General features: G+C 38.6%; 1 protein-coding gene across 1 annotated transcript; it reads right to left on the bottom strand.

The window, feature by feature from the left end:
• Positions 1 to 3,069: 3,069 nt before the first annotated feature.
• LOC140234180 (uncharacterized) lies at positions 3,070 to 11,548 on the bottom strand. Its single transcript, XM_072314249.1, has 4 exons — positions 11,409 to 11,548; positions 7,362 to 8,131; positions 5,580 to 5,702; positions 3,070 to 3,690 (listed from the first exon to the last, which is right to left on the bottom strand). Exons 1-4 carry the CDS (start codon positions 11,486 to 11,488, stop codon positions 3,194 to 3,196), a joined length of 1,470 nt encoding a protein of 489 aa, XP_072170350.1. The 5' UTR covers positions 11,489 to 11,548; the 3' UTR covers positions 3,070 to 3,193.
• Positions 11,549 to 11,647: the final 99 nt, after the last annotated feature.

The raw sequence follows: 11,647 nt of genomic DNA, 5'->3' as shown, positions 1-11,647 counted from the left end.
GATAGCAATATACCTTCAACTCCAGGCATGTGTAATTCACAAGCTTGGTTATGATAGATGTAAACAATTCATGAGTGAGAATTATCACAGAAGAACAAGACTTGTGAGCCAAAGGGAAATAAAGACAGATTATTGTACAAACAAAAACATGGATATGAACTCCAGGCTAATATTTACATCAAGATTTGCGTTACATTTCATCAATTCGTAATTTATTAATATTTTGCTGCATCAGAATAGGAAATAAAGTCACATCACAGTAAAATTCTCAAGAATGCATCTGTCATGTTTTCAAGAAATAGGTTTGCAAAGATATTTTATCAATTTCACTTGGGTCTTCACAATAGTTACAGTAGAACCTTCAAAAGTATTGCATGACTGTTACAAACAATTTTTTCTGCTTCCATTCATTGTCACATATACCAGGGCTCAGAACAAACTTTTTTTTTCTCTCTCTATACAGTGTATCCTTAAAACTTGAAATTTTGGTGGCACTTTAAGAGAAAGGTAGTGGCCTGAAATAAAGAGAAATATAAAAATCAATTGTAAATTTCAGCTGCCTGGTTGGGCCACCATGTCTGAACAGGAGACTAACAGAACTCTCAATATGGAAGTGTACTTGGCTAATCTCAGCAAAGGAGGCCACATCATTTACTTTCTATGCCTTTGACTGTAATTTCTTGACAAAAATCATTGTGTTACCGGAAATGTTTTATCACGGCACAATTGATGTGATTAGTTGACAAGTTCACATCAATTTATACACATACATTGCATTTAAAGAAGATGAGCACATCAATTTCAACCTTTTGGGTTCCATCCAAACTTATTTCCCTCAGAGTGTCCTATCAGGCTATCACTGCTTTGTCATGAATAAGCTATATCATACAAAGATATCTCTATTACAATTGAGTATAATACTGCTTGTGTATATGGAAATGAATATCTTTGAAATTGACATAGTATTGGCTTCACCCCTGGGTTCCCATAGGAGTAATCTGAATCATTTGTGAAGCACTTTGTATCATTACTCCTAAGAACGATTCCAGTCAACTACTGGCACAGCTGTAGTGGAAATATGATTTCACATTTTAAAGAGTAGCTGTCTACTTTCATTTTCTAGTCCAAATAAACACATTTATGGTTCACTTGCATCAATTGCATTTAACCAAAATTTACTCAACAACTTGGTTAAGAGATTGGAGGATGGCCACAGACAGAACGAGGGGAAGGTGTGGAGGCAGTAAAAGATCATTTATCAAGAACCAAACATTTTCACTATTGGAAGTCAACATGTAAAATTTTGGTTCTGGACCCAAAAGATATGGATTAAACCACAAGAGCTGAAATGCACTACTGCATGTCATTACATTTTTATCCCAGTGGCCTGGTAAGAGTTTTGACAAGCCAAACGTGAAGAGATCTTTTACCTCCACCAAGGAGGTTATGTATTTGCCAGTTTGTGTTTCTGTTTGCTTGCTTGCAAAATAACTCAAAAAGTTATAAATGGATGTGGATGAAAGTTTCAGGAAAGTTGATAATGATACAAGAAACAGATCAAAGTATGTTTTGATGGTCAAGGAATCTAATAATGCAGGTGATATGAATTTAGGACTATAACAAAGGCTGGAAATCACAGTATGGGTGGATATGAGCTGCTTAATGGAAGTCTGTGCTATTCAAGTGCTTTTAATTTCAGCAATACTCAACACCCTCATCACTGACTAACTGTTACCAACCATCTGTACCTGTACTTACAAAAACAGATACCCAGTTTTAAGTAAAAGAGAGCAATGCGTCACTACAACAAGACATTGATGGAGGTCGTCATATTTGAACTCTGTTTTATTCTCTTCCTCCACTCTCTTTCATACATTATACATGCTACTATAAAGAGCTACTGTGCCTCAGGGGATAAAACCATGGACTCTCAGTCTTAAAGTATCTAGATCAAATTCACTGGCAGCAGTGGTAGTTCCCTAGCACATTATCCTCATTACTTAATCCAAAAGAAGAGACATATCTGTCAGTCACATCACAGATTAATTCAATATACCGGTAAGCATAACAGTTTTGGTAATAGTCGTGTAAAATAAATCCAAACTCAATGCTACATACAATGTAGGACAAAAGAAAAAAGAGAAGGTATGCTGTAATACTGACTACTGGTAGGTGTGTGCTTACACACAATATGAGTTAACCAAGAAAAATATTTGCTACTAGGAGAATGGACAAACTGAAATGTATACACACAATACAGCTGAATAATGAAAATATATGACAAACGTTGTACACTTAACAAATATATTTGAGCAAACTTTTCAGCGAGAAAAAAAAAAAATGACATGACCCCCCCCCCCCCCAAAAAAAAAGTAGAAGGAATAAGGAATACTAGTAAGTGACAAGAGGGTAGAACTTGCTTTTGATAGTTGTACATGGAGCTATAGGCTGGCATGAATGTAAAAAATTCTTGACAAATTTGACAAAAAATATATTTGTTACACATGTATACATGTACACGTACAATGTACAAGTACGTACCTATGTGTTCTCATGGAGCGAAAAAAATGGAAATGGGATTTGGGTGATATTTCTGCAAAGGCTTTATAGCAAACCCCAGTTTTACACAACCCCATTGTAAAACTAAACGACATGATACTCATAAGCAACAGTTGAAATTATTGTTTCAATAAAGAAAAAGCCAAAATGAGTTAATACAAATACTAATCATGGAAGATCCATGGTGAAACACTACCAATTCTTTTCCTGATACATACACTGAATGTGCATTCACATTTCATTGCACTAGCACTACCTTACGGTTACAAAATTTGTGGCAATGGGGACATACAGTCTAAATGTAAAACTTTACTGGGACTCTATGATCCGTAAAGATATCAATAAAAGGTAAGTATAATCCTTCCAGATTTACAGATGTTTTCTCATATTTTACTGAGGCAATACTGGTAACTTTATGTGAGCCTACACTTGGATATCAATCCAGGAGAAGGAAGCAGTGACTTGTGTAAATGTAGTGACCAATATGATATCTTTGATGAGGCAACATCATTGCTGCACCTGCAGTGCATTAAATCTCTGTGTAAGTGGCATATAGGATCTACCACTAACATGGGCATCATTCATCTTGCACATTTGCAAGGGCACTAGAATTTATTTTTGTACAATCACACAATCAACCTTTCTCCTTGTTCTTCATGTTTGAGCTGGGCCAGTAGTCATCATCAAAGCCAACAAAGTCTCCCTGCTTCTCATCTCTGGTCAATGAGTTTGAGTCTTTCACACTGTCATCATTGAACACAAAGTCTGCTTCCAGTTCAGTGGATGCTGGTAGCTGAGTGCTGACTGCATTCCCTGCACCAGCAGTGTCAGCTGATGATAGGAAGTCTTCCTGATAGCCACCAGAGAGAGCTGGGGAAAGTCCCATGGCTGATGACTCGCCATCTGGTCTCTGCACCGCTCCCCTGGGTTCCCTGGTGTTGGGTCGGTGGGTTGGTACTGCAGACTTACCAGACTGAGTTAGTTTAAGTGCGTTGACCTGCTGCTGCTCACTCTCAGTGTGTCGCTGACCCTTCCTCTTTCCAAGGATCTTAATGTAGTTGGCTGGAACCAGGCCGATTTTCTCTCCTTTTAAGCTGGCAAGTAACCAACCACGTACTCTTGGTTGCAGTTCTACAATACACGTGTGGTAGAGATTACAAAAAACAACTTGATTTGATAGAGGTACAGTTGTATGCACTAAATTTTGACAGTGACAAACAATTTATAAGGTAAGCACTAATATACTTTATTGAAGGCAATAATATCCTTCTCATCTGAAGCCGATATCAAAAAAACAAAAAAACAAACAAACAGCAACAAAATATACTAGAAATGTCGCTATGGCGACTGATATGCCTCCGCCATAATGCATGATTCTCCTAATAGGTATATAATACATGTGGACAATGTGTGATTACATTTCCACTAAATTGGCAAATTATCAAAATGACACGTTTGTCACAAATGTGTTGAATGTTCACCACCTTGACCTACGTTTAACTGGATGAATGAGAGCACGTATTTGGGGATTTTAGGACTTTTACTTGACTTTGACCCCTTCATAAGTTTATGCATTGAGTAATTTTCAAGGTACAGAGAAAAAGTGCAATTTCTGTATTGAATAGTAAATGGTTACCATTTTCATCTGGTCTTTGACCCTTGACCTTTGACCCTAAAATTCATAAGAGAATCATTGTCAGTCAGGCAGAACATGCATAAATATGTACTAAGTTTAAAGATAGATTAACTTGAGCCACTTCCGAGATATGGAGGAAGAAGTAAAGTTCAGCACTTTCACTTGATCTTTGACCTTTGACCTTTTTGGCAAAAAACAACCACACTTCCCAGAGAATCTCTATTGGGTTAAACATGCATGCACCAAGTTTAAAAAGAAAATAATCCTGGCACAGGCATTACATAAATATGAGGGATATTGTACAATTTTGAAGTGTTACCCTTGACCTTTAACCCTGACCTTTGACCCCATGAACCGAAAATTCCCTTCATAATCTCTGCCAGTCAGTACATGCATATGTACTATGTTCCATGAAGATACCTTGAACCATTTCCAAGATATGGAGATAAAAGCGAAATTTTAACTTTTTACTTGACCTTTTAACCTTTGACCTCATGACCCTAAACTTTCACCAGAGAATCTTAATTGGGTAATACATGCATACACTAGGTTTCAAGAAAATATCTTGAGGCATGGCATAGATATGGGGAAATAGTGAAATTTTGAGCACTTGACCTTGAGCATGTGCACCCAAAAGTTGATCTATAGGCACAACTTCACTCCCTATACACATACATGCCAAGTATCAAGAGGATACCTCAAAAGGTTTTTTAGCTACACTGTCCACAAAATTCATTATGGACGGACGGAAGAACGGACAATCCGAAAACATAATGCCTCCGGCACCACTTCGTGGCGGAGGCATAAAAAAAATATACACATATACATGATATACCAAAGGGTATTCCATTTGATGAAATAATAGTATTCTAAATGGTCCTCCACACAGCACATGTGTATCCCCGTTTGGTCCGACATACACTGATAAACATATTCAAAGCACGGAATTCTCAAGTTACTGGTAACACCTTGCCACACTGCTTAACATCTTCAGCCATGATTATTAAATATCCCTGGATCCTAGACAGTGACAAAGTTTTTTTGAAATGCATCGCTTTCCTACAATTGCTTACATTCAAACTGCCTTTCAGATAATACAATAGTTCTTGACTTGAAAATTGACTCTAATATTTGCTCCTGATATTTTACTAGCTTCCTTCAATGCTTAAATTTCTGTCTGAATTGTATAATTTCATATATATGGTCTTGTCTGCAAACCTTCACCCCACCAAAACTAAAAGAGCATCTCAACATGGTGACTTATTCAGCCACCAAATTTGATTGAATGTTGCTGCCTTCATGTCGGTATTTGCTCAAGATTCACCATGTAGCCCCAGTTGGCAAGTACAATCATACTACAGCGGGTAAACTGATTCACAATTACCTTTTGGAGCGAGGTTTAAAATGTCTCCAGAATGAAAAGAGAGTTCTTTTTCACTGTCACGGTCAAAGTCGTACTCTGCCCTGGCAACCACATGATCTTCATCACCACTTGCCCACGCAGGAACTGTCAATAAACAAAGGAAGCAACAACGAAAAAAAAAAAAATCAATTTCAAGAAATGAAGATGCAGAGGTGGGTCAGGGAGGGAAAAGTTTCCTGCTTAAAAAAAAAAAGAAGAAGAAGAAGAAAAGAAAAAAACTGTTCAAAAGAAGAACTTGCATGGTAACATTACACTATATATTGAAACTTTGAGTGTACAGTGGAATCCCGCAGCCCCTTAATAATGTCAAAACTAATGTCCATGTGTACTTGCAACTGATTGACAAACTGCCTTTCATTGACAGAAATAAATATTGATTATTCAGTGTTTGACTAATTAATGTGAAATAATGTCCAGTACCTTTTGAATTATGTATTGTAGTGCACCATGCAGAATGACATTACCCAATAAACAGCTCCTTGGAAACTCTCTGGTGTGTTTGTTCTGCAAACAAAAGGTTGCAGTCTTTCAGATAGAGTCAGTGAGCTCCAGTTAAGTTTTCAGTTACTGTGATAAAAAGGGTCAAAGTTTAATTCCAAAGTCCTACTAGATTCATTAGCATGCACATAAGTATACTAGTGCTACAATGTATGGAAAATACATGCATGCCTTACAAAATGTTTCTTTGGATGATTATACCAATCTCGTTCCTGTATTTCCACTGGACATTGGCATGGTATACACTAAATTGGCAAGAAATATAAATTGAACCAAACCCTCACACTACACATTATGTACAAATGCATGTAACTGCCTGTCTGTTGGTTTTACTGTTGATTTAAATGCCAAGTGAATACAAACATTGCATTTTTCATTTAGAGTCACCATTAAACAGAACCCCATTAACATGTCAATCACCAGGAAAAATTCTGTAAAGTCTTCTAAAGACAAGAAAATGACATCACATTTACAACATGGAAGAGAGTTTCAGTTTAAAAAAGACAACATTTCTGGCATTATAATATAAATATTAAATACAAAATAACAGTGTCCAAAAGTAACCTTTCCACAGTTTCGTTTTCAGCTTTCACACTTTAGGCATATTTTGGATAATATTTTGATTTGATATCTACAAGTTGTAAGTCATCTATAGAACTACAAATGTAAATTTCAGTGTTAATTTAATAAGACTGATGTTGTACTATCAAATTTCCTTTTAAAGTAAATTTTGTGAGGACAAGAAGGGTTTTGAGGATAGGGCAGTATATTTTACTTGAATGACTGATGAAAGTCCTATTCTCTACAGCTAAAGAATGCCTCATTATCTCATTAAGTTAACATGCACCATAAACCTCTCATCATAACAAAACAACATTAGGGATTTGATCTTGGCTGATTGTGTTGTGCACACAGCTGACTCCATTGAAAAGGCAATCCTCAAGTAAACCAGAGATACTTGTTTGCTTGTAGATGTCTTTTTGCTGGCATCCAATAGCTATCATCTTTCCTATCTCTACAAAACATATCTGGTGCAGGTAAACAGCTTCACACAAACTGTTCAAAACTTACAGTGGAGACTGAGGGTAAATTTGTGCTTGTCTGCACGACTGAAAGTACCTGAAACTGGCACAACCATCCCTTTGATGAAATGTCACCTTCTTTTAAAACACTATTTTTACCATTAAAATTGTAGACGGTGTTTCTTATAATACTATCAATTTAGGATAACTACAGGTTTTATACCCTCTGCTTCGTCTTCACTAGATGACAGCAACTTCCAGATGATGTATGGACCACCCACAACAACAGCAAAGAACATGAATATTGGCCAAGATGGTGCTTTATGTTGCCTTCCTTTGGGCAGTAGTGCTAGGGTTCCCTCTGCTGCTTGGCTCTCAGCTTCCTTCCAAACTTCTTCTGCAAATTCAGGTGTTCTCAGTCTCAACAGTACCAGCAGTCGACGATACACATATTTGAGTAATCTAAACAGAGCCAGAGCTGAGAATATCTTGGCTAGATGGATCTTCAGGCGAGAAAAATGTTCTGCAACACCGAGGACAGCCCGGAAGCTGTTGTACACTGTGTGGAAAGTGGATTCTAGCATCATGCTAACGGAGGCAAAGGCTTGCACAATGCTTTCTATGGACTGAAAGGCTGGTCTGCTACTTTCTTCTGCTTGCTGGACAAAACGACTATATGTATCATTTGTGTCTCCTAGCCCCATGGGACGGCCATATCCTCCATACATGCTTCCACCATAACCTGAGTACATCCCTCCGAGGCCTCCGTACATCCCACCATACGTGCCATAACCCGTTCCTCCATACGAGCCAAGTCCCATGCCACCATACCCATAGCGATTAAGTGGGCTACTTGACATAAGGCTACCCTGCTGGCTGGTTCTGCTGGGTAGTGGAGGTGGGGCCCTCCTGACTGCACCAGTAGGTCTACTCATCCCCCTGCTGCTGGGATTAGACCAAGCTGTTGTGGATTGCTGATTGACATGCTGACCACTAAATGGGAAGAAAAAGATGGAGAAAAGAAAAAACAAACAAACCACAGAATCAATGTAAAATCAGAATATGGTAAGTTGGAGCTTAGAGGGTTAACAATCTTAACTTTATAGAGACCATATCCCTTTACAAAATATATGCAATATAAAAGCAAGAAATTAGCTGAAATTATACACAAACAATGTACGTGTACAATGTACGAAGTATTACGACAATGAATATTGTGAATAGACATGTGGATTTCTAAATTCTAGACTGATTACTAAATTGTGCTGCACAGACGTACAGTTGACACAGTTGCAGACATGGGAATTATGTGTACATCATACACTATAAATGTTATTGTTACTATGAACTGGTATTACTGACGAATGCCAGAATATCTTTTACGTGAAACTATTCAGAATCACATCATAGTCAAAATGTTTCTTTCTTTTTCTTACACCAAGTTACTTTTACTGGGCACATTTATGATTCTCTTAACTTGTCAGAGGAGTCACTTGAGTGTGTGTGTGTGTGGGGGGGGGGGGGGGGGGTGGGGGCGGTCTAGAAACTAGATTGGGGAAGTCTCTTCAAATACATTCTTAATATACATATGTACAGGTATGTTATTATCGGACAGCAAGGTACATGTAATTCTGGACATTCACACCTCAGCAAACTAATGACATTTTAGATACAGTATGGAGGACTTCGTATACTAGCCTCACAAAGCGCTGTATCGATTAAAATTGCAAAAGAATGTAACACAAAAATGTAAAAACACTAAGAAATTCACATTTTGCCTCAGATTTTGAAGGAAAAAAAAAGAATGTTGATTTATCACAAATTTTATCGTGTGAATTGTTCAAAATGTTCATGTTAAACCTTTTACCGTACGATATGAAATTTGAGCCTCATTTGTTGATTTTCTGTTTGTGGTCTGCTCGGTGTGAATGTGTGGACTGTAGGGCCTATGGTGAATTAGAATGGGTATGAATTGTGAGTCTGGTGCAAGGACAAGATGTGAAAGATGTCGATTATTCCATTCCGAAAATCATGTCGGAATTATAATGCAATCTTACACCACGCTAAAAGATGTTTTTTTTGTTGTTGTAGAGAGGGGTACGCTTGTGAAGTCTACTTTCTAAAAATTGGAGAGAATAATTTTCATAATTTTTCAGGACTTTGAGAATAACTGGTGTTATTTTTGGCCAAAATTTAATCCTCTGAGTATGGACTTCAGAGCAACAAAAAACAACAACAACAAACAAACAAACAACCCCCCCCCCCAAACCAAAAACTGTGCGATCGATTCTCAACTTATGGATTCAGCCCCACTCATGGCATTCAATACATTGGTCCATAAGCATAGGGGTGGGCCCCATGGGACTTTCTTGCCCAATTAACGGTTACTACTTACTTGTGGATGCGGCCCAACTAAAACATGTTTGACCCCCAAAGGCCCTAGCTTACTATCAATGCATGATCAATACAAGCTCTACTCAGCATTGGAAATCCCTGGCATAGCACATACTACACGGTAGCAAGTGTTTGTGGGACTGCGTACAATTGTACAAATTCCATCTATTCTTTGTTTCTATTTTCTCTCTTTTTATTTTAACGTTACTATCTTTTTCCTTATTTTCTATTCCTTCTATCCTTCTTTTTCTTGTCTTCCCTTCTAAGTTCTTGCCAACCAGACGCCATCACATGCGCAGCATGGAGGTATAAATGCTGTACCTGTAGTGTACCTCCATGACCATGTGTGCGGCATGGCTATTTTGTCCAGCGACAGGAGGAGCCAAGTTGACCTTTTCTGTCAGTTTTCTTTTCTTTCTCCCTTTTAAAGTTTTATTTTGGAATCAAGTGTATAACTACCGGTACTGGTAACTTACCTTTGAAGACTAGCGGCGTAGCCCTAAAGCTAGTAGAGCTAGACAGAGGATCGACTATCATCGAGGACTTCCTAATTAATGCCCCCCCCCCCCCCCCACTTTCTAATCTATTCTATAGACTATATACCACTGCACTGGCACTGACTCTTCCTGTCTTAGTCTTAGCCCATCGCATATAATGGCTGCCATGGGCATTACTACCCATTTAGTCTTAATTTTACCTGTACTTCAAGCATGCTACGGTACCTTTAAAATAGCAACTGATAATTTAAATTACATGTACTTCACTCGTTTAGTACTATCCTACTGAGGAGTGATGTATTAATACTGTTATAGTATTAGTTCAGTAGTACACTAGCGCCCGCTCACAGATGACCGTACAATACAATACCTTTTACGAGTACAGTATAGTGAGGTGCCCGCACCTTGTCAGGGGCCCGAATAGACCATCACCCCGCTTAAAATTGTTTTAAGCGCACTAAAAAAAAATTTGTGACCGGGACTGTGTTCAGTACACTTGAAACTTGGCAGGGCTACCACAACCAAGCAAATTGTGGGGAAAATCAAACAGTTTTTCGCGAAAATCTGAAACTTTAATCGGAATACGTGTTATAAGTATCACCACTTAGCACTGTCCCCACACGCATCTTTTATGTGTATGTCTATAGCCCTTAATTTTTACACTTGTGTTTCTTCAACCCCGTACTTTCTCTGACCCAGGACTATCGTTTAGTAGTCCCATACCTTTTTTTTCCAGCTTTTTACACTCGCCAATAAGTCCCGTACTAAGCTCTTGGACTATCGGTGCGGGGTGGGGCTAGCCCACTTTGGCAAAAACAAGTGTAAACAGAAAGTGGGCTAAGCTAGGAAAGTCCGTTACCAACAGTGGGGATAAGTCCTCCCCCCCCCCCCCCCTTAGCCCCCACTGTTGGTACCGGTAACGGACTTTCCTTAGCCCCCTAGCAAAAATTTGCAAGTGTAGCGTTAAAAAAGCAGCCGGGAGCATCAGGTCACCCGCACACGTCTTTTACGTGCCAAGTCTATGGGAGCGCTCGTGACACAACTATTCCGCATCGTTCGCGTTTGACGACGAGATAGCTGCAAATGTTCGATATCGATCAGTGAACTTGTGATTCCATTGGAATTTTCAGCATTTTTCCTGTATGTAAGTTGGATTTCAAAGTTGAATTTCAGTGGCGACATGTGATTCAAATATGTGCAAACATTAACTATGACGAGGTGCGGGTCACCCAAGTATAGATCTACATATTGGAGAATTTGCTGTCGTATTGATTGTATTGTGTCACATAATCATAGTGGTTAGTGGGGATCCGTCATGCAGTCTACTGTAAGTCAAAGAGAATCAACGTATAAACGTCTCATGCACACTTCATACTTACAAAGCATCCTGATCAAACGGTAATCCCGTGTTATTTCGAAGATGTCCTTGCCGTTCCCATGGTTTTGGCGGGGCTGCCATTTTAATCTAATTCACACTTAGTCACTTTTTTTGGCCATGCCATTTACAAGATTATCACGGGTGAACACAACAAGTACACTACACTAACTACACACACACACACACAGCGAAAGCCAAACCAGTTGTTCATTGTAGTGCTGTACTACGACTCCGGCCGTA

This window comes from Diadema setosum, chromosome 10, assembly GCF_964275005.1.
Source record: "Diadema setosum chromosome 10, eeDiaSeto1, whole genome shotgun sequence".
Classification (NCBI taxonomy): domain Eukaryota; kingdom Metazoa; phylum Echinodermata; class Echinoidea; order Diadematoida; family Diadematidae; genus Diadema; species Diadema setosum.
This window is presented reverse-complemented; position numbering and strand designations above follow the sequence as displayed.

Bases quoted from the DNA above. Each gene is read 5' to 3' on its own strand.
- LOC140234180 (XM_072314249.1), bottom strand. From the start codon at position 11,488: ATGGCAGCCCCGCCAAAACCATGGGAACGGCAAGGACATCTTCGAAAT. The intron at 8,132-11,408 runs GTAAGTATGAAG...CTTCCCATTTAG, and splicing joins CCGTTTGATCAGGATGCTTT to TGGTCAGCATGTCAATCAGC. The intron at 3,691-5,579 runs GTAATTGTGAAT...CGTGTATTGTAG, and splicing joins TTTAAACCTCGCTCCAAAAG to AACTGCAACCAAGAGTACGT.